At 63.6% G+C, this 22,437-nt stretch overlaps 1 protein-coding gene across 1 annotated transcript; it reads right to left on the reverse strand.

Annotated features, from left to right (window-relative positions):
• Positions 1–333: 333 nt before the first annotated feature.
• COL9A3 (collagen type IX alpha 3 chain) lies at positions 334–21,840 on the reverse strand. The gene is made up of 32 exons (XM_060033293.1): positions 21,763–21,840; positions 21,201–21,269; positions 19,977–20,012; positions 19,309–19,380; positions 18,629–18,682; positions 17,467–17,502; positions 17,211–17,234; positions 16,941–16,994; positions 16,274–16,327; positions 15,821–15,862; positions 14,665–14,721; positions 14,205–14,258; positions 13,536–13,589; positions 13,288–13,341; positions 12,799–12,852; positions 12,403–12,456; positions 11,574–11,627; positions 10,586–10,639; positions 10,437–10,490; positions 10,207–10,251; positions 9,987–10,040; positions 9,853–9,906; positions 9,305–9,358; positions 9,128–9,199; positions 7,187–7,222; positions 6,637–6,681; positions 5,307–5,339; positions 4,985–5,131; positions 4,760–4,814; positions 4,072–4,254; positions 1,793–1,870; positions 334–969 (listed from the first exon to the last, which is right to left on the reverse strand). The coding sequence occupies exons 1-32, from the start codon at positions 21,838–21,840 to the stop codon at positions 779–781; spliced, it is 2,055 nt and encodes a 684-aa protein (XP_059889276.1). The 3' UTR covers positions 334–778.
• Between the last annotated feature and the right edge of the window lie 597 nt (positions 21,841–22,437).

Here is a 22,437-nt window from a genome sequence, read left to right on the forward strand (position 1 = left end):
TTTTCCAGAGATCTCCTTTAAAGGTACTTGTGTCCGTAAATGAAATACTTGCTGGATATTAGACTGCTTCAATGCCCTCATTTTCGTATTGAGAGTCATTACTTTCTGTGTAATAAACTGTAGTGTTTGGAACTGAGGTTTTCAAATGAGTGGCTTTATTTGTTACAATAGATAAACCAATAGACCTTAGCGCAGTACAGTCACTTGCAATAAATACTGTCAATGGGAGATAGTTAAACGTTTGTACACGAAGGAGGCGGGTAAGTCAGACGAGACCTTTGTATGGAAGGGATACTGTACATTAAATTCTTTATTTTTTTTGTAATACTGTGGCCAGTCATTAATCTGAAGATTTCGTATATCATTTTATTGAAATGATATCTTAGCCTTTACACAAATGCCATGTAAACAAGTTGCTGAGTATTTTTTTCTCTCGTGAAATTGCACAAACCTTCCTCTATGTGCACCCGAGATCCGTCTGAAACGTTGGGTTGATGATTTTATTACATAGGCCTGGGTCTGAGGTATGATGTTACAGCCGAATGGACCATTGTAAATACACGTAGAGACAGAACGCTTTGACAGCAGCTCGATGAAGGACGCTCTCGGGGACCAAGTGTCCAGTCGCTGCCGCTGAGGACAGGAGGGGCAGGCCTCGCTGGACGGCACGGCGGTCTCCGACCATTGATGCCAGGACACTGCTGCTCCCCGCGGGGCCCTGGCACAGCTGGCTGCTTCAGTCGGCATCGCTTCCTCACTCGCTTCCTGAAGTTGTGTTTTAGGAGCTCCTGGAACCTGATTTTTCCCCGCCCCCTCCCATCACGGCTCCTTGGCAGGCGGAGGTGTCGCAAATGCCGGGGGTCCCCTGAGCGCCAACAGCACCGGGAAGGCCAGGATCGCCAGGGAGCCCAGGCTCTCCGTGGGCCCCGTCGCGGCCATCTTTGCCAACACCGGGCACGCCTTGCGGTCCTTGAGACACACCAGGAAGGTGAGTGGAGACACAGAGAGAGGACATCAGTGGTGTGTCCGTTCAGCCAACCCAAGTCTTGTGTTTCTGTAGCTCGTTTCTTAACTCTGGGAGGGGCCCAGGGGAGGCGCGCTCAGGCCGGAGAAGGACGAGGGCAGAGGCCAGGGCGCAGGAGTCTGGGTTCTGTCCTAAGCAGGGCAGCTCAGACTTGAGAAGAGTCAGCTGGCGCCATGTGAGGAATGGGTCTGGGGTGAGTGAGGGGGATGCTGACGGTGCTGGTGGTAAGCGTGGGAATGGACTAGGTGTGAGACAGAAAGCCCCGCCCCCCCAGGTGGTGGGCACCTGGGCAGGTGGACGGCAGAGGAGAAACCAGGAGCTGGGGGTGCGGGGAGGGGTGGAGTGAGCGAGGAGCTGTGCCGACAGGTGTGTGTTTGCTCCCGGGACGTGTGTGCGGATGCGGCGGCCCCGGGGCAGCCCCCGAGAAGGCTCGGGATGGAACGCGGCTGGGGCTGCCGTCCTCCCTCTCGGCAAAGTGTTTATATTCAGCATGAAAAGTGCCAATATCCAGGGTACGTGTGGGTCACTTAAGAGAAAATTCTGTTCGAATTTAACTGAAATAGATACTCGATGGCTTTAGTTGGATAGAATTTAACTGAAACTCCTGAACTAAAACAGACACAGGGCGATCTGATTAAAGGGTCGTTAAAACAGTCCCTAACCTGGCCTTTAAGGGTGCATCGTCAGGAGAAAAGTTCCCTCAGAAGAGGGGAGACGTGCTCGGCACCCAGAGGTGCCTGTGTAACATAGGTGACAGCGGCCTCATACCTTGGAGCCCTTGGTCTCCGTCAGGCCCGTCCAGGCCCTCGCCAGCTGGGCCTTTGTCTCCTCTGTCCCCCTGGTTTCCTGTCAAGGGCAAGTGACACACGCATTTGCTTGGAAGCCCCGATTCAGGTTCAGAGACAGACTTCCGCTGCCGGCGAGTGTGCGGTCCTGCCTTTCTGCAAGCTGGGCGCCTGCTTCCTAAGCTGTCTACCGGATCAAAAACGTTGAGAAAAGGACACCCAGCAGCGTCGGGCTGGATGGATTTGACAGAGTGCACCCACCCGCGTGACTCGCCGGCCTCAGAGCTGCACTTTTGGACCTTTAGTTTGTTCACAATATTTATGCCTGTGAAACAGCTGAGTGTTTGTCCTGTAGCCCTATGTTCAATGTGATTTTTGACAAATTATCTAAGGTGTTTTGAAACGTCCCCTGAATTGTGTTCTCTCCTCCTCCACCTGCAGCTGGTTTTGGTCTCTGGGAGGGGAGCCGAGGCCCTGCTACGAGGGCCCGCTTGTCGGCCTGTGCTTTGTGTGATGCTGGCCGCAGACAGCTTATCCTGAGTGATGTTCTTGGAAAATTGAGCCTCTTGTCAACATAGTGACGCTCAGTGAGGCGAGCAGCACTGTTGGGCGCGGTCTGTCCTGCCTGATGGTAAAAGCAGTGACACCAGTTTCCTTTCCGTTGGTGTTTGTCACTTTTCCCATCGCAGAGGGTAACACACCTTCTACAAAGGATCAGGAGCCCCCGGGCCGGGCAGTCGGGGCCTCCCGTGGGGCCTGGGCTTTCCTAGCCTCCAGAGCAGTCCCCCATCTGCTGGGTCCCCGGGGGGAGATGGAAGCCCAGCCCTGACAGTGGCTTCTGCCTGAAGACCTACAGTATATATTCTCGTTTAATTCAAACAATAACCTTCGGTCATCCCCACCCCGAGGCAGGCGCCCCAGGGAACACGCTGACCCCGCGCCGTGCGGTGGCCTCCCCTGAATTCTGGGCCGTTTTTCTGAGACCCCCTAAAGTGATCAATGCTATTTTTGAATTTTATTTTCAAAAGTCTTAAAGGCATTCAGATCCCTATTTAGGGAAAACCTTGTTTGGTCTTTCTCTGAGGACAGCCGTCCCCCCCCCCGCAGACTGTACTGGCGTAGATGGCCCAGGGACGGGCAGAACTCAGACACGTCTCCAAGACAACAGGGAGATGTCTGATGGTAAACTTGGGACGGGGTGAGAAGGTGCCTTGGACACGTTTGCCCTCTAGTGTTGAAAACTATTCAATCTCCCGGCGTCTTAACAGTAATGAAATGATACCTCTAATTCTGGAAGCATTTTCGTCTGCTGAGGTATTTTAACTTAACCTCACAGAGGACAAAAGGAGCTCACAGAAGTAAGTTTCCCTTGGAAACTTTTCTCTTAAGCTGTTTTTCAGAAACAGAAAATTATTTGGTCAATAAGTTTGGAACAAATTGCAATCGCGAACTTTAAATCCTGAATAGGGGCCGTGAGGCTAGCTGCCTGGGGGCAGGCCGGCTGCAGGGGCAAACGGTTAGAATGTAAAATGAACTAAGTGTTAAAGGCCTTGTTGGAAAAGGTTAGTGGCCAACAGCTCCCTGTCTGGGCACCAGGCAGCCCTACAATGGCACCCCTGCGTGGGATCAAGATTCTCACCTCGTTTCAACTCGTCCCGAGTTCGTTACAGTCCTTAAAATGGATTTTTGATTTATAATTTTTGTCTTTTGCCACAGAAATGGTCACACATGCCAGTTTTCATGAAGGGAAGTGCTGTTACGTACAAATGGGGCTCCTGTGCGTTCATTCCTCACATTCTTCTCAACCCTCCTCCCCCAAATGTTATTCTAACGGTATTTGAGAAAACCATCACTTTTTGAAAAACGTTGTCACACCCGTGGGTTTAATAAGGAATTAACTGAGCTGGGCCTGAAAGCATGAAGGGCTGTACCCGAGGCGGCTTCTAGCAACGGCTCAACCTCCCAGGGCTTTTCTAGATGAGCCCGTGGACCCAGAGGGAGGGGAGGGGAGGCGAGGGGAGGGGAGGCGAGGGGAGTGGGCCCCCCCCAGGCAGCTCAGACGTGTGTGTCAGACATGGATCGGCAAGGCCAGAAGGACCCTGGCTGAAGGCCAGGTGACTCTGGGCCCATTTCCCCTCTGGGTCTCTTCCCCCGCCCTGTCCCCGCAGGGGAGCCTCTCTGCGTGGTGGGGGTAGATTTCATGGTTGGGGTACTGGCTGGGGGCTCTGGCGTGTGGCCGCGTGGTGGGTGGACTGCACTCACCTCTGGGTCCGGGGTCTCCCAGCTCTCCGGTGGGACCGCGGTATCCAGGGGGCCCTCGAGCCCCGGGGTGACCAATGGAGCCTGGGGGCCCCGGGGGGCCGGGGGGGCCAGCGGGACCCGGCCGACCGATGGACCCTGGTGCTAAGGGCTTCCTCAAGTGTGCGGCTAGCTGTGCGATTTGCTCTTTTGGAAAACAGAGATCAGACATCTGTTCATCAGAAGGGTGTTACGTAAAGCGCGAATATACTGCCTTTCAAAGGAAGTTTGTTCATGGATTGAAAAGGGCTTTAACCGCTTTGGAGACATGTTAAATGCTGTCCAGTCCTCGGTGACCCAAAGAGTGAATCACAGCCCTAGAGCTCCTTAAAGAGCTCATGACTCGGAGAGGCCAAAAGAGCTGAAAGGGCACGATTATTTGACCCTTGTGACCACTTCATTGAGCAGACATTTAGAACATGCCCCGTGCACCAGGCACCGCGGTGAACCCTGCGGGGAGGGGCCCCCCTCCAGTGCAGACCCCGAGGACCGCGGGCGGTAGGCCAGCCCGGAGCGTGGCTTGGCTGGAAGGTGGTGGAGGGTGAGGCTGTGTGGGGATGGGGTGAAGGCGAGGATGGGGCTGGGGGTGGGAGGGGCTGCAGCTCCAGGGGCGGGGCCGTGGGCGGGATGGGACGGGACAGAGGGCACTCACCGCTGACCATCCCCACACACAGCTCTCTGATGTGCTGCTCGCTGGCTTCTTTGCCCTGGAATTCACCCCAAAATCCATCATCGTATTGGGGGCACGCTGGCATCTCCTTGAGGCACCCCCACTATCACACTCTGCAAAGTAACCTTGATCATCTAGAAGAGAGTTGATCTAAATCCAGGAAAAGCCCGACACCAGTGAGTGCTGGCCCCAGAGAGGGACACGTACCGGGACTCCGGGTTTCCCAGTGATGCCGGGCACTCCTCGCACGCCCTGGAGGCCCATGGGGCCAGGGTGGCCCGGGACGCCGTCTATGCCGCCGGTGCCATTGGGGCCCTGGATGCCCTTGGGACCCAGCTCCCCTCGACTGCCGGACTAGAGGGAAACAGCAGGAAGGGGTGGGTCAGGGCATGGGCTTCTCCCTCTGGGAGAAGAAGGGCCGACAGTTTCCTGACTTCGGACCAGAGCAGGCCTCTGAGATCTGCACGGCCGTCAGGGCCCCGGGGCTGGCCCGGGGGCCCCGAGGAGCCAGCCTCTACCGGGCACTCACCTCTCCTTTGGGTCCGACAGGGCCACTGGGACCCTGCAAAAGAGCAGAAGGGAAGATGTGCGTTTTAATTACTTGCGTGTTGTTAGTTGGTGGGAATTACTTCCCCAGGAACCAGCCTAGCCGGTTATTAGTTGGGGACGGAAGAGAAAAGCAAGTCATTCCCTGGAGCTGCCTCTGATGGTGTCACGATGGCCACAGTGGTCACTCCTCTTATTCTCGGTTTCGTTTTATGTGGCTGAGGTTGTATTATAGCTACTGAGTTTTTAACCTTATTTTCCCTAAAGGGCGCTCCAGCGGCATAGTCCTTTTTCTCATCCATGTGTACTTTGTTCCCATTCTTTATCTTTTTTAACATCTTTATTGGAGTATAATTGCTTTACAGTGGTGTGTTAGTCTCTGCTTTATAACAAAGTGAATCAGTTATACATACACATATGTCCCCATATCTCCTCCCTCCTGCAGAGCTGAGGGTCTCTGTGCCTAAGGCTCCCCCTTCTCCAGTTGTGACCTCAAGAGGCTGCCTGGCAGGACGGGGACAGGGACTGGGCCCCAACCAGACAGCAGACGGCCCAGGGCCACAGCTGGTGGCCCCCCTCGAAGCCGGAGGGAGATGGAGGGGCCAGGCTTTTCAGCTCAGACAGCCTGAGTGGTAAGTCGCTGAGAGCACAGTGTGAGGGGCACTGCCCGCCTCGCAGGCAGGGATGGAGCAGGTCGGGGGGCTGTTCCCAGGGTCCCGTGTGTCAAGGTCATCTAGGAATTCACCAGATGAAGGACACTCGCGCACACGACTGAGACCGTCTCAGCTCAAGCTGGGAAAAGTTGGCTCTGGGCTACAAGGTTGTGCTGGAGACGAGGTTCCCTGGGGCTGAGCCCTTTCCGTCTCCTCTAGACTCAGAGGAGGGCTCAGTCACAGAACTGGAGACCCTCACCACTGGGAGCCACGAAGATCTTCATCCCCAAACCCCCTGACTGTTCCGTTTCATTCAGCCCCCGAGGTGTGGCTCTGTCGACGAACTCCGTCAGGCTTTTATTCTAAACTCGACCTGAGGTTTAGCTCTGTGGAAGCAGCGTTTTCTGTAGCTCAGTCTCAACGCTGGCTAGTTCATGCTGGAGACACAGATGGAGCACAGGAGGGGGTAGAAAACCCCAGAGCCGGGCCTGGGGCCACCTCCTGCCTTAGGGGCCAGTCAGCAGCCAGGACGTCCCCTGCGCCTCGGTCCTCAGCTCGGCCCACCCCAGCCTGGACCTGCAGACGCTTCCCTTGCCCAGCCCCCACCCCGAACGTGGTGAGTTCTGTCGTCGAAAGTGAGGCCGACTTAGTCATACTCACCAGTTCTCCTTTATCCCCAGGAAGGCCGTCGGCGCCCGCGATGCCCTGAAACGACACAGCTCAAGGTTGCAGAACTGTCCACGCTGCCGTCCTCCAACCGTGGTGGGAGCCGGTGCCCAAGACCCCGACCCCGGCCCAGGCACCAAGCAGACAGTAAGCAGAGCCTCGGGTGGGTTTAGCCTCTTCTAGGTCCTCCTGCTGCTCCCGGGGGGTCAGAAGCAGAGCTGCGCCACCGCCCCCGCCCCTGCTCCTGGGCCCCCCAGAGAGAAGGTGCTGCCTGGAGAACAAACACTTTTCTAATCTGCTCCTGGAACCCAGATGGCCAGCAGGGAACACGCCCCACTCTGAGGGTCCCAGAGGAGCCGCCCAGGCCACAGGCGTCCCCCGTTGTACCCAGGAGCCAACTGGTCCCGGGTCCGGCTGGGTGCCCAGAGTTGTCAGCCTGGGGGGCGCGGCGGGAGAGGGAGGGAGATGGGAGAGATGAGAAGGATGCCCCCCAGCCCTGAAGACAGCGGGCAGCCCACAGCTGACCTGACCACTGGTCGCTTACCTGGTCGCCCTTTGGGCCTGCAGCTCCTCCCGAGCCCTGGGCAGAGAAAGGCTCAGCGTTAAAGAAACCACAGGGATCCCTGGGCGACCCGTACCCGCTGTGGAGCCAGGATGAGCTGGGGGCACCCGGGCTGCTGTGGAAACAGCCTCCTTCCCGGACGTTTGGCATCCTGGCCCCTACGTGTGCTGGATCCTCCTGTGGAGCCCTCATCTTTTTAGGGGCTCGAAGCCTCGCCCCACGTGGGGTGCACGCTTGTTTCACGGGCCCTGCTGCCGGACAGCAAGGCCTCTGGGCTCGGCACCACCGGAAAATATTGGATCGTGCGGCGTTTGCACTCACACGATCCCAGGGCAGCTTCCCGCCGCGAGCTGCCGAGTCAGAGCCCAAGCTCGTGTGGATCCCCTTCCCAGGGGACTGCGGGATTGGGGATCACCTTCCCAGGGGGGCTGCGGGATTGGGGATCACCTTCCCAGGGGGGCTGCGGGATTGGGGATCACCTTCCCGGGGGGCTGCGGGTTAGGGATCACCTTCCCAGGGGCTGCGGGATCGGGGATCACCTTCCCAGGGGGCTGCGGGATTGGGGATCACCTTCCCGGGGGACTGCGGGTTAGGGATCACCTTCCCGGGGGGCTGCGGGATCGGGGATCACCTTCCCAGGGGGCTGCGGGATTGGGGATCACCTTCCCGGGGGACTGCGGGTTAGGGATCACCTTCCCGGGGGGCTGCGGGATCGGGGATCACCTTCCCGGGGGGCTGCGGGTTAGGGATCACCTTCCCAGGGGCTGCGGGATCGGGGATCACCTTCCCGGGGGACTGCGGGTTAGGGATCACCTTCCCGGGGGGCTGCGGGATCGGGGATCACCTTCCCGGGGGGCTGTGGGATCGGGGATCACCTTCCCGGGGGGCTGCGGGATCGGGGATCACCTTCCCGGGGGGCTGCGGGATTGGGGATCACCTTCCCGGGGGGCTGCGGGATCGGGGATCACCTTCCCGGGGGACTGCGGGTTAGGGATCACCTTCCCGGGGGGCTGCGGGATCGGGGATCACCTTCCCGGGGGGCTGTGGGATCGGGGATCACCTTCCCGGGGGGCTGCGGGATCGGGGATCACCTTCCCGGGGGGCTGCGGGATTGGGGATCACCTTCCCGGGGGGCTGCGGGTTAGGGATCACCTTCCCAGGGGCTGCGGGATCGGGGATCACCTTCCCGGGGGGCTGCGGGATCGGGGATCACCTTCCCGGGGGGCTGCGGGATTGGGGCCTGTCTGGGAACTGCCACAATCACCCCTAAAATGCTAAAATAAAAACTGTCCATCGGCGCAGATGGCAGCGCGAGGAAGAACCCGCCCAAAGGGTCCAGAGAGGGAAACTTCCCTGTGACCTCAAAGTGCAGGCGAGGGTGACCGGGGTGGCAGGGGATACAGTAACCGGCCCCTCGCCCCCACGGGGACGGGCGCAGTGTCCAGGGCCTCTCTCGCTACCTCTTGGAGGCCCTGGTGCCCTTGGCATGCCCCTGACCCCTGGCATTTCTGGCCTGAAGGCTGAGGAAGGGCCCACTGTCCCAGCCCCAGGCCGTGGTTTCTGTGGCCCACCAAGCCCGGGATGAAGGGGCGCCAGAGATGGCAGCTCCTGGGTCCTGTCACTGCCAGCAGGTGGACGGACGGCCAAGGAAGGCACCTGAGGTTCCCCTGGGACCTGGTGTAGCGCGGCTAGGCCGGAGCCCAGACACAGCCCACAGCCTCCTCCCGGGGCCCCCGGTCACCCAGACTGGGGCCCTCTGTGTCCCAAATATCATGGGACAATAGGGACACCCACAGTGCCCGACTACTGCGCACCCATGGTGTGAGGTGCCTCTGGGCGCTGCTGACGTGGCGCCGCTGTGTGTCCCGTGGGACTGTGGGTGGGGTGCAGGAGCAGGACACCCCTGCTAGGACAGCCACTTACCCGGTCGCCCATGCCACCTCGGAGGCCTTGGGGGCCGGGCAGGCCAGGGTCTCCCATGCTGCCCTTCCGGCCCTACAGACAAGGACGCAGCGCGTCAGCCCCCACAGGGAGCCCAGTGGAGGCCCCTCCCCAGCCCGGCTGGCCCACCTGGGCTCCCTGGGCGCAGACCTCACCCACCTGGAAACCGCGGACACCAGGGGCTCCGGGGGGGCCTTGCGGGCCCAGAGCCCCCTGAAAGACAGACAGAGAGTGTGAATCCAGCTCCGCCTCCCCCGCAGGGGCTGGGCAGACACAGGAGCTGGTCCCCAGCCATCTGGCCCAGTTACTGGGGAAAGAGGTGGGAGGGATCCTGGAGGGCAGCTGGGGGTCGCAGAGGTCAGGCATGCCCTCGGGCCCCGTGCGTCAGTCGGACTTGGCGTGGGGCACCGATGCCGATGTCTTCCTTATCTTGGTCTATGGTGGGGCTGAGAGGCGGGGTGCTTCCACCACACCTCCCAGGCCCCAGGTGGGTGCTCCCTCGGCCGGCTGGGTGCTGGGACTTTGCTTCCTCAGCACAGAGGTCTCAAGGACAGGACAGCTCGAGCCTGGCCACCACCGTGTCCCAGCTTTCACAGGCTCAGCCCCTTCATGCACCCAGAATGCCACCGCAGCCCACACAGAAAAGGGGGCCCCTCGGCTGTGGCTCCAGGCCCACCCCCACCCCAGGCTTCATTCCCCCGACTCACCGCTGAGCCCCTGTGGCCAGCCTCGCCACGCTCCCCGGGCACGCCAACGTCTCCCTACACTCGGGGAGGGGGACAGAGGGTGTCAGCGGGGTCCGCGCACACTTGGGTTGGGGGTGAGGGCTGCAGATACTCACGGGGACACCGGGCTCTCCTGAGGGGCCAGCCTCGCCCAGCTCTCCAGCTCTGCCCTGCAGGGGAGGGGGGAGCCCTGCGTGAGCTCTGCCCACATCCCTCTGCCCAGGATCCAGGCTGCGGCCTACCCGCTTCCCCCTTTCTCCCTCCCCCTCCCCTCCCCTCCCCTCCCCGCTCCCCTCCCCTCCCCGCTCCCCTCCCCAGAAGAAAGAAGCCACCTACCGGTTCTCCTTTCTCACCCTTGGACCCTGCTCGTCCAGGGAGACCCTGCAGGTCAGAGGTCAGAGGTCAGCATACAAGACCAGAGGCAGAGCACCCCCCAAGGGTGAGGGGCTCCTGCAGCCTCCCCGGCCTTGATGCACAGCCCCCTGCAGGCGCCCCCACTCAGGAACCCACGGGAGGAGACCACTGGCATTGTCCCTGGGGCCATGGCAGGAGCCCCATGCACTCACCGGCAGCCCATTGGGACCCTTCTCTCCTGGGGCACCATTGCGACCAGCTTCTCCCTGTGGGAGTTTGGGGGGACATGGGGTGCTGAGGCCCTGGAGGCTGAACTCCCTGCAGACCCCTCCTCCCCTGCAGAGCGCCAGCCAGTACCAACCTTCTCGCCATCGAGTCCCAGCACACCGTCCCGGCCATCCTTGCCTGGCATGCCCTGGGGACAGCGGATGGTGTGAGGCCCAGTGGGCAATCAGCCTGGTCACCCTCCAGACCACGCCCACCAGCCCCCCCCTTCCCCAGCCCCTCCCTTCCCCAGCCCCCTGCACTAGGTCTGCCCTCCTGGGCGCAGGGGGCAGGTAGTAACCTGCTGCCCTCCGATGGTGCAGATGAGGGCGGTGAGGATGCACCCAGACCACACGCTGCCCCCCGCGTCCCGCGTCCGCCCAGACTCTTCATGCGCCCCAGGGAAGTTCTGCTGTGCCCACTTTACGGACGGGGAAACTGAGGCTTGGGAGCCAGGATTTGGGCTCAGGCCTGCCGAATCCTAGAGGCTTGACTAATTTTGGAATCTCAGAGACAGCCGTGTGCTGGGAAGGTGCCAGGAGAGCAGCTGGGGTCCCTCCCTCCCCTCCTTCAGCCTCCCACTGCCAGGCTGTGCTACCCCAGGTGGCCTCCCAGGGGCCCATCCTCTAGGGCCAGGATGGGGAGGGGGCCAGGAGGAAGTGGGGGTCTGGGCTGGGTATGGGCACATAGCAGGGATGAGGGGGCACAGGTGGGGAGGGCCAGTACTCAGGACCCTCAGAATGCCCCCCACCTGTGCCACCCAGTCCCCCACCACCCTCACGTGCCCCTGGAATGCAGATGAGCTCAGCCCGAGACCCTCTACCTCTGTGTGGTCTAGACGGCAAAAGATTCCGTGGCCTCCGGCAAAACGCAAGTGTGCGGGCCCTTCACCCACAAATTAGGCATTTCCAGAAGGCGACAGCAGAGCGAAACAAGGGAGGGCCAGTGGCCCGCGCAGCTGGCCCAAGTATAGCCCAGGGCCGTGGGAGGAGAACGACTCTCCCGGGGAAGCAGGTGCAAAGGGCAGGGAGCAAGGGGCCGGCAGAGCCCCCTCCGCCCCTATGCTGGCATCCACGGGCACTCACCGGCTCTCCGACCAGCCCGGACATGCCAGGGACGCCTTTAGGACCAGGCCTGCCCTGAAAGACAGGCAAGGGACCGCAGTTAGGCCCATCGGGACTGCTCCTTCCAGATACCTCACTAGGTCCAGGGGAGGGGGGCGGGGGAGGTAGGCCGGGAGCCTTAGACACGCCGTGCGCCCCACTTTCTAGGTGTTGAGCTTGGGCCGGGGACAGCTGTGTAGGCCGGGTCCGACCCCCAGGGGAAAAGGCCCGTCACCCCGGGAGCTGAGGGTCCCGTGGATGCGGCAGCATCACATGGCCGCCTCCTGGACCTCCGGCCGCTAGGCTCAGGCGGGGGGAAGATGGGATGGTTCAGAGACGGTCACTTCATTCCGTGAGATGCTGAATTATCTCTCGGCTTCACTTATGTTCTGCTCAACCCGAGAGTCGTTGGCTCTGTTACTGCATCTCACAGCTGGGCATCCTCGGCCCAAGGTCAGGCCCCACCGCCCGGGGCCTCTTGACGGATGTCAGGGGCCAGGGTGCGCACTCAGAAGTGTGGTCCTCCGGACCCTGCCCTGCTGCTCCGGAGAGGGGTTGCCGAGGTGACAGTAGCTTCAAGGAGCCACGGGGGCAACAAGGCCGGGGGACTCCTGGGGGAGCTGCCTGGGCAGGGGGAGGGCTGGGACCCCCAGGCCCAGCTTGGCACTGTCCAGCGGCTCCCCCCCACCCGCAGGAGAGGGCAGCTGCCCCTCGCCTCCCTGGACTTACCGTCCATCCCCCACCACCCACCCGCCCTGTGGATCAGGTTCTCCCAAGGAAGGACCCAGAGAACACAGGCTCTCTCACTTACGAGGTCGCCCTTGGGGCCGCGCAACCCCTCTGGGCCCCTCTCGCCTCTGTCACCCTGCAATGACAAGGGGGGACGGGGAGAGAGTTAACTCAAGAAGGTGGGAGAGCAGGGTGACGATGCTGAGGGTCACAGAGGTCAGAGGGACACTCACCACACCTCACCTCATGTCTGGAAAGAGAGAACGCAAATCTCCCACGAAGGACGGGCTGACTCTGGACTCGCCCCCTCCCCCCAGGTGTGTCCACTGGTACCTGCCCAGGTGTGCCACATGTGATTCCCCCCAGGTGTGCCCACGGGATGGGCAGCCCAGTGGGGCTGGGGGAGGCGTCAGAGTGAGCAAGAGAGAAGAGAGCCTGGGCCTGCACGGGACCACCCCCCACCCCCAGACACACGTACCACTTTCCCAGGGGCTCCTGGGATCCCGGGGGGCCCTCGGAATCCGATGGGACCCTGTGGAGGAGAAGGGGCACCTGAGCCTCTCCTCTGAAGCCTGGGCAGCATCCCCCAGCACCCGGCTCCATCTGGAGAGGCCCGCCGGGAGCCCCCCACCCCAGCCCCCCAGCAGGCCCCTCCCCCGTCATCCCCCCAGTGGTCCCCAAGCCCCTCCCCCTCCCACATTTGCCAAGGCCTCCCCTGCTGTCCCGTTTGCCTCTCCCATTCCCTTTGGGCCCAAGCCACAAAAGCCTTCACAGGCCCCGGTTTTGGGAAACATCCAGTGAGTGGAGGCCCAGAGGGCTGCAGTCACACAGGCCACCTGTGGCCACTGGTGAGGACCCACGCTCAAGGGGCCCATCTAACGTCTGGAGGTGGCCCCCAGCCACCTCTTGACCTCGGGCTGGCCCACAGCCCCTCAAGGGCCAGGCAGCGGGGCGCTGGTGGACTTACCCGGTCCCCGGGGGGTCCGAGTGGCCCTGGAAACCCTTGTAGGCCCCGTGGACCCTGCAGGGAGAGAGCTGGAGCTGCAGGGCCTGGGCCGGCAGCCCCCGGGACCGCACACCTCCCAGGAGCTGCTGAAGGGCTCTGGTATATCCCCCAAAACCCTGCCTCAGGACCCGCACCCGATTCCCGTCCTGGGAGTTGGTGGACTGTCCCCACCCCACATCCTCACCTGTCCAACACCTCCCCTTACTCACCTGCAGCCCCACGGTGCCTGGGATGCCAGGGGGCCCAGGGGGGCCGGGGTCACCCTGCAGGAGAGGAGGGTGGCATCAGCCCCGAGCTCTCCCCCACCTCTCCGAGCCCACGGCCCCACCCCGCTGCCAGAGCCCTTGCCATGCGGGGCGTCGCCCCACTTCAGAGCTGAGCCCCCAAGGCCCAGAGGGGTGGCCCCGTGTCCTCCCCCGCCCTCCCCAGACACCTCCTCCTGGCGGCGGCCAGCCCCTCTGCTGCTCACACGGCAGTCTGGCGGCTCGCGCCGCGCTAGAGGGCACCCAGCCTCGCCCACAGCCTGTGGGTGAGGATGCCCAGATGCCCTCCAGGGCAGTGGCAGGGACTACTGGGGGCCACTCCGGGCTGAGGCCCACCTTCTCCAGCCCGCAGCGGGCCCGCCCAAGCTCAGGGAGCTTCCGTGTGAGGCCAGGTGTTGCGGGCTCTGTGCAGAGACCCTGCCCCAAATCACCCGCCTCTAAGAGCCGGGCCCCGAGGGGAGGCGTGCACAGAAGCTGCTCCGTCAGAGGGCACCGAGATGCAGCCAGCACGTCCTCACACACCCCCAGCCCTGCCCGAGACCCAGCCCCCACGCCCCCAAGTGCCTGTGCCTCCCAGCCACCCCCGGGCGCCACCCAGCCGCCAGCCGCCTTCACCTTCTCGCCATCCTTGCCGACTTCTCCTTGCTCCCCTTTGTAGCCGGTGGGTCCCTGAAAGACAGCGGCGGGTGGACGGTACAGACCCCACAAGCGGCCCTGAGCCAGTTAAGGCCTGCCTGGCCCACCGGCCCAGCTGGGGAACAGAGGCCCGGTTGGGAGGAGAAGGGTTGGGCCAGGGAAGGGGGCTGGGGGCCTGAGGCCAGCCTTCCCCCATGCCCTCTCTCAATGCCCCCCCCAGTCCCCAGCGGGTCACCGCGGTGAAGGGGGACAGGGACAGAGCGAGGTCCCCCAGCAGGGCAGGGGCCAGCCCGCCTTGCTTCCCGCAACAATCCTGCAACCAGGGCAGGCTTTCTGGACGCTCACCTCCCCCCGGACCTCCGCCCACACGGGGGCCCCGCCGCCTCCTAGGGGTGTGAAGGTGAGCTGGGGTCTGAGTCAACCCTCAGTGGCCGCTCACCTTGAACCCTGGCATTCCTGGGGGCCCCGGTGGGCCTGGCGGGCAGATGGCCGGGCACTGTTGGGAAACAGAATGGTCAGACCCCTCCCAGTAAACCTGGGGCAGTGCTGAGGTCAGAACCCAGGGGCCTGGAGATGGGCCATTTGGGGTGGGTGAAGGGGAGCTCGGGCCACATGGGGGCCTCCTGGGGAGCCCAGACAGGGCCTCATTCAGGGCCACCGTGGGGCGCGGTGAGGGGCCGCAGAGCCAGAGCGCGGCCGCCGGCCCCTCATAGCCGGCTCCGATGTCTCAGCCCCAGCGCAGGTTCAAAGCAGCTATTCAGCGTCATGGCCGCCGGCTGCACAAAGGGGCCTTTATCACGCGCCCGGCTCTGCAGCCAGCTCTGCTCGGGGGTCCCCTCGGCGCCAGAGGTGCCTCCGGGAGGGACACGTGGTCCTCGGGCACAGGCCGCATGCTCCACACCTGGGGGCTCGGCGAGCCCGGGGCGGCATGGGGGTGTCTGGATCATTCCACAGCTGCTCTGGCACAGAGCCAGTGCCATCCACCTCCCCCAGCTGTCCTCCTCTTTCCAGAGGACCCCCAAACCCTCCCTCAGAACGCCAACCGTCAAGCACTCGGGACACGGGCTGGGGAGAGAAGGGCAGCAGGGGCCCCAGTGGGCAAACGGGCTGGGCCAGGCTCTCCCTTTAATAACTTCCAGCCGCTCCGAGGAGGAGGCCGGGTGCTGGCCTGGCCCATGAACAGCTGTGCAAACGAAGCCCACAGGCCCCAGGCCTCCAAAGTCGCTGTTTTCTTCTGACGGGAGACACAGCTCAACAACCAAAAGCGGGTCCCAGACTCCGGGCTGGAAGCTTTTGTGACGCGGAAACCTCCCGTCCGCGCCCCCAGCGCAGCCACGCTCTCCGTGCCGAGGGGCGGGGCGGGGCGACACGTGATTCTGCTTAAATTGACTTCAGTTCGTGCTGCTGCGCATGCCGGGGTAGACCGGTGAGGCGGGGAGGGGCAGCTCGGGGGAACTGTACCCAAAGCTGGTGCCACCGGCACTGAACCCGTCCCTAGGGGCCCCCGTCCCTGCCTCCCTGTGCTCTCCAGACGGGCCCCTCCCACCAAGACAGGCACCCCGACAAAGGGCTTCACAAAGACAGCACGTGCCCACCTGAAGGTCAGTAACGCCTTCGGGAAGGACCCCTGGGCGACCCTGGAACAGAGAGACGCCAGTTTTGACGTGGCCCCCCCTTCCCTCCCCCCACCCACTCAAGACCTCCTGGGGACTCAGGGGCCCTTCATCCCTCCGTGGCCAGTGCCAGGTACTGCTGGTCCCCCCCCTTGCAGGGCATGTGACAATGACAGAAACCACCTGCCCTTGGGGCGGGGTGGCCACTAGGCCTGAGCCTCACTAGCCCTGGGTCAGCTGAGGCACATGGATCCGGCCTGGACTTGGCTCACGTCTGGGGTGTGGCCAGGACTCTCGACGTGGACATGGGAGCTGGGGCTGGGGGCATGGGGGGCCCGAGGACGGGCACCCTGGGGACAGGAAGGCAAGCCCACCAAGCAGTCGTCATGCCTGGGACTCCTCCTGAGAGGCTCTAGAACCCTGCCCAGTACTCACAGGGGGGCCGGGAGGTCCCGGGGGGCCAGGGAGGCCTGGAAGTCCAGAGGGTCCCTGTGGGGGGGATGATGGCTTAGACGGAGCAGGGCCAGCCCCGACCTGAGTGAGGGGCCCCACGACTTCCAGAGAGAAGATGCCCCTATGGGGGCACCCCCAGTGCTGCCGTGCTGGCCCGCCCCAGCCCTGCGCGTCCTGAGGTCTGCGCTGCCCTGTCCTGGGTGTCAGCCACGAAGGCCCACCAAGAAAGAGGGCGAGGGGGGCTTCCCTGGCACAGTGGTTAAGACTCCGCCTGCCAATGCGGGGGACACGGGTTCAAACCCTGGTCCGGGAAGATCCCACATGCCGCGGAGCAACAAAGCCCGTGCGCCACAACTACTGGGCCTGTGCGCCTAGAGCCTGTGCTCTGCAACAAGAGAAGCCACTGCAGCCAGAAGCCCGCGCACCGCAACGAAGAGTAGCCCCCGCTCCCCGCAACTAGAGAAAGGCCGCGCGCAGCCAACGAAGACCCAATGCAGCCAGAAATAAATAAATAAATTTTAAAAAAGAAAGAGGGCGAGGGGGAGGGAGAGGAGGGGCACAGGGAGGCGGTGACAGGGGAGGGAAAAGGGAAGGAAAGCGGGGAGGCCGCCCCCATGGTTGCATTTGGGGAGTCCTGGCAGACACTCACCGGGGGGCCCCGGAGGCCAATTCCGCCTGGGACGCCGCTCACCCCTGCCTCTCCCTGGGGGAGGTAAGAAGTGAGAGTTGGGGGTCTGCACCCAAGGAGCTCTGAGGATCCCCGGGGAGTCCAGACCAGGCTCCCATATCCCTACACAGGGCCAGCCTGCCCTCTCCCCCCTGCCCCAGTCCTGGTCTGGGACCTGGTCGCCATGTTGGCTCGGGGTGTGGCGGGCATGCTCGGGGGTGGGGGTGGGGCACGAGGGTTATCAGTACTCACGGGGGGTCCAGGGAGGCCTTTGCCCTGCAATGCCAAGCACGGGGTCAGAGCTTGCTTGGGACGGGAGGAGGTCGCCCAGCACCCACCCCGTCCCCCTGAGCTGTCAGGTGAGTTGCTGGGGATGAGAAGGCACAGCCCAGATAGCACCCAGGCCCCCAGCCCAGGGACCAACCCCCAGGAGAAGCTGCAGAGGGGCAGCACACGTGGCATTTTGGGGCCCCTCAAACTCCCACCAGGAGGAGAAGACAGTACTCACCCCCAGCCCAGGTGGCCCTGGGGGTCCCAGACTTCCCTGCGGAACGAAAGGGGGCATCAGGGGTGGGCTGGGCCCAGGCACCGTCGCCTATGTTTGCAAACCTGTCCCCTTCCCTCTCAAGTCCATCTCCCCTGAGGAGGGGGTTCTTGTTTTATAGAAGACCGACAGGGGGTCGGGGGGACCTCTGATGTCCCAGGGGCCTGGGACTGGTCCTTTACCAGCAGTCCTGAGGAAAAGCCTCCTACTGCAGGCCACCAGGAAGGCACATGCCAGGTGTGACCTGAGCCACACAGCATAGCCTGATGCCCGGCTCCTCCAGGAAACCCTCCAGACTCCTTGGTCCACAGTAGGAAGCCCCAAACCTCCAGCAGCTGGTGGCCTGCCCGTCCGCCCAGCACCCTCCTGGTCCTCTTGCTGCCTTGCATCCCAAGGATGGGGCCCTTGTTCAGGAGGCCCTTCCCCTCCTGTGCCCCAGGCTCCCTGCAGAAAGCCTGGAGCTAGTCCCCCCTCCTCCCTTCCCCCACTTTCCCCCACTCCCCCAACGTCCTTGGAAACATCAAAGCAGCCACTCTCTTCCTTGTTTCCCACTCAGAACACTCCTACAGCCCAGTTCCCAAAGGCAGGGCTGCGTCCTGGCGCCCTCCCCCCATCACAGCCCCCCTGCCCTCTGCACCCCAGGGCTGGGGGACAGTCACTTCTCGAAGGGGGGACAGGGAGGGAGTTGTCGGTCTCAGCTTTGCACTTGGAGCCACGAGAGGAGTTGGTTGGTCAGAAAGGGGGTTTTGGTGAACAATGGTCAGACACGGGGGACAGGCTGGGTGACCGTGGGCCCCTAGGGTGGGCACAGAGAGAGGGGCAGCAGCTCACCAGAGGAGGAGGAGGGCATGTGGGGCCGCTCATGCCCCAACCATACCAGCCCCCGCAGCACGGTCTGAGGGCTGGGACAGCTCTGACGAGAGGGGGCGAGGGGGCACTCATCACCCTGTGTCCTCATGCCCTCCAGCCCCCTTCCACCCCACGGCAGGGGTGGGGCCCAGCCAGTGCAGTCACAGCAGCTGCCCTCAGAACCCCACAGCCTGTGGACAGCTGGTGCTCAGCCTGGCTGCCCCTGGCTGGGACCTCGCCCCTGAGCTGAAGCCACTGGACGCGGTGCCTGCCTTACCCGTTCTCCGGGGGCACCCTTGGGTCCAGGGGGTCCATCGTGCCCGGTCAGACCCTGGGGAGGGAGGTGGAAGGAGGGATGGAGGGGTCACATGGGAAGGACGTGCCCTCTCGGGGAAGAAGCAGGCGTGGGCTCCGCCCTAACTAAAGCCTGTTGAGAGAGGCCAGAAAGACCCTCGGGCCGGGCACCTTCCCCTCTGGCCCCACCCACCACCCACCTGGTGGGAAGCCAGCGGCTGGAGCACCTGCCGGAGTGGGCAAGCCCAATGGGCAGGAGAGTTCCCCTCTGACATCCCCTCCAGTGTGTGCGAAGCCCCCAGGCCTGGGGCCAGGCCTTAAGCTCCCGAGGAGCCCCTGACGCAGGCACCCTGGGGCTCGGAGGGGTCTGGATAATGGGCCTTTGTTCCCAGAGAAGCCAGAGCTGGCGGGACTTTCACCTCGCCTGTGCGCTGGCGCTGGCGTCTGGCAGACGGGGCCAGACACTAACAGGCATGGGATGAAGGCCAAGGGACCCTGCCGGGGGACATCCGGAGACACTCTTGGGCCTGGCTTTCCTGCTTGAGCTGGCCCAGTTGGAAAACAGCAATTAAATCTGACTCCTGGGCGCTGGGATGGAACCCGTCCAGGCTGGGAGGGGAGTGGGGGGCTCGTGGGAGGAGAAGGAGGGGCCGGCACACTCACATCCACACCAGGCAGTCCCGGCATCCCGGCCTCTCCTGGTTTCCCTGGCTTCCCCGGGGCCCCTTTCGGTCCCTGTGGAGGGAAAGGGCAGAGGTGTGGGCGAAGCTCCAGCCAGAGCCTTGGCCTTGACCAAGGAGAAGAGCGTCCTCCAGCGCGGCACGACCTAGCAGCCCTGGATGGGCCCCTCTTCACCAGAGCCCCAGCCCTCCCCTTGCTGGCCCCAGGAGGCCTGACCCCTCCAGCTGCCCCTCTCCCCTCCTTCGGTCACATCTGGAGGACACTCACCCAGACGCTTTGGCCTCCCCAGCTAAGGGCCAGTGGGCCCCTCTGTGGGCCCCTCCGTGAGCCCGGGACCCTCAAGTCCAGGGCCTGAGCGGCTCCAGGACGGCTCGCTTGTGGGACCTCTGGCGGGCTGGATGCGCAGGTCTGCACGGACCTCTTCCCTGACCTGCCGGCACTTGCCCGGAGACTCACTGGGTCCCACCCACACCCCTCCCACCTCTTCCCGCTCTGCCCCTGCTCCAAGGGCGCCCTATGGCAACCCGGGGCCCAGCATGGTGGGAAGGGGTGTCAATGACCCCCCTGCTCTAGGCCCACCCGTCCCCTCCAGACTAGAAGGAGGCCTCCTCCCCCCACCTCCCCCCACACCCCGCAGCCAGGACACTCACCAAGGGCCCAGGCAGCCCTGGAGGACCAACTTCTCCCTGCAGAGAGGGAGACGCCCACACGTGACCAAGGGTCCTCTGGAAGCTCCGCCCAGGGGAGCAGAGCTGGGCCCCAGAGGAGGCCCCAGGAGGCAGGATGGAGCCCCTCACCCCATCATCCACACCTGTAGGCACCTCCCCTCTAGGGCCAGGTGCAGAGGCAGGTGGTGGGGAGAGGGGTGAGCTGGACAGACTGGGGATTTGAGCCCACTTTGAGGGCACAGGGACACCCCAGGAACGGTGGGAGGCGTCATGAAGCCCCACCTCTCCGCCTGCCTGAGAAACTCCAGAAACCCGGTCGGAGGTGGCAGCCTCCAGACACACAGAGGACCGGGAAGGCACCCTGGCACCCTCTCCACCCTGACGGCCACTGGCTCTGACATCTTTCACCCGAGGCTTTCAGGCCAGGCTTTAAGTGGAAACGTCCCCAGAGGGAACGACTGGGGAGCCCTGGGGCGCCAAGTGCCCAGCCCCACCAGGAGGGGAGGCCACCTGGGTCCAGGGCCCAATACAGCCACACTGAGCGACGGCCCTGCGGCTGGGGTGGCGGGAGGGAGACTCAGGACCATCAAGGGCCAGGCAGGGCCCTGGGGACCCAGAAGGAGGCAGGTTCTACCCAGGGAACAATACTGGTGAGGAGAGGCCTGGAGGGCCCTGACTCTCACGGACGTGGCTGAGTCGGGGGCTCTCAGCCCGCCGGGTCCTGGGGGCAGCCTTCAGGGTCTCATCTGCCTCCCATAGAGCTTCGGCCACGCCTAGGCGGGGGCGCCCTTGGAGGAGGCCACTTCTGGGGCAGAGCCAAGCCCCAGCCCCGTCCAAGGCTGGCTCCAGCCTCTAGTAGCCGCCAACGAGACCCACCCAGAGGGACAGCCTTTACCCCCAGAAACGAGGAGTGCAGACCCCTCTGGGGACCCAGAGACACACACCCAGTGCCCACACCTCCAGCCCCAAGAGCACCATGGAGCCACCCGCCCCCGTCCTGGGGAGGCAGTCCCCGGGGGGTCCACCCCCGAGAAGGAACAAGGATCGTCTTTGTCCCGTTTCACTCCCCACAGGGGCGCTGGCTCATCGCCCCAGCCCTGGGAGGTGCAGTTAGCTTTCTCTCCATCAGGACTGGGGCTCAGGGAGGTTGGGGCGGCAGCGAGAACCCCGCAGAAGCTCCCCGGCCATCCCCGCCCACACACTCACATCAATGCCGTCCTTGCCTGGCTTCCCAGGTGGTCCTCGGGGGCCGGGGGGGCCTCGAGGTCCCACTTTCTGAAATGGAGAAATGTCATCAGGCAGCTGCATCCCCACCCTCTCCCGCTGGCAGGGGGGGGGTCCCCCCTGGTTGGAGGAGAGCTAGGGCCTGTCCAGGGCCTTGGCAGTGTCCCCTGCCACCTCGCCTGGGCAGGAGGGGCTGCGTCGGGGCTGAGCCCCGCAAGCAACAAAGGCCACATTGTATCTCTCTGGTGGAGACACAGCGCTGGCACCGGACCCTGCCTGGTGAGGAGGGGCAGGCCCTGCGCGCATCTCCGAGGTGTCCTGGCGTCCGTGGAGGCTAGCCGGGGGATGGCGAGGAAGCTATGGGGCGACAGGACTGTGCCCGCTGTCCCCGGGGCCCCGGGCTCCCCGGCTCCCTCGCTGCCCCCGGGGGTGAGGCGGGGAGCTTATCCCCTGGCTGTGCTGCTCAACGCAGACCTCAGAGCCACGGACCCCCACCCCAGCCGCCTTCCAAGGCGAACCCAGCGCACCGGGGTCCCGCGCTCACCTGCGCCCCGGTCACGGTCACGGTGGCGGCCAGCAGCTGCCCAAGCAGGAGCAGGGCCAGAGCGGGGGCTCCGGCCATGGCTGCACACACGCTCTGAGCGGAGCCGGCGGGGTGGCAGCGGCCTGAGCTCGGCTCGGCGGGCGGGGCTGCCGGTGGGCTGGACGCCAGTTCCCGCCCCACTGGCCCTCACACAAGCCCCCCATTCAGCTGGGCCCACCTGGGTGGGCGGGGGCTTCTGCACTGCCCCGCGCCTCCCTGCCGAGACAGTCGGGGAAGAAAAGAAACCCAGTGGCGTTTTTTTGGCCAGCCTCTGAGTTAAAATTACCCTGGAACTGGTGAGGTACACACATGCACCTTTTAGCAAGCAAGAAAGAGGCTCTTTTCTCCCCTTGGTCCTCGACCAGGGTGTGGAGAGGGAGAATCCCACGTTGAAGGGCTCCTTTGGAGAAGGGGCAGTCCTGTCAGCGGGGTGGGTGAGTCCCATACTCCTCCCCAGGGTCCGGAGAGGGACCCAGGCTGCCCAAGGCCCAGGAAGACCCCCAGAGAGGGTGAACACGCCTGTGCCAGGGGTGAGACAGGGCCCACCGCGGCCCCGGTTCCCACTCCGGGGCCCTGCCGTGGGCAGAAGAGACTCTAGGGCCATGCCTGCTAGGCTGGAACGCTGCCCACAGGGCC

This window comes from Delphinus delphis, chromosome 15, assembly GCF_949987515.2.
Source record: "Delphinus delphis chromosome 15, mDelDel1.2, whole genome shotgun sequence".
In the NCBI taxonomy this organism is placed as follows: domain Eukaryota; kingdom Metazoa; phylum Chordata; class Mammalia; order Artiodactyla; family Delphinidae; genus Delphinus; species Delphinus delphis.

Excerpts from the sequence above, each read along its gene's own strand:
- COL9A3 (XM_060033293.1), bottom strand. The coding sequence starts at position 21,840 with ATGGCCGGAGCCCCCGCTCTGGCCCTGCTCCTGCTTGGGCAGCTGCTG. Across the intron at positions 16,995-17,210 it reads AAGGCCTCCCTGGACCCCCC|GGAGAGGCAGGGGTGAGCGG; the intron begins GTGAGTACTGAT and ends TACCTCCCCCAG. Across the intron at positions 11,628-12,402 it reads GCGGCCCCAAGGGCGACCTC|GGCAGGCCTGGTCCTAAAGG; the intron begins GTAAGTGAGAGA and ends CCTGTCTTTCAG.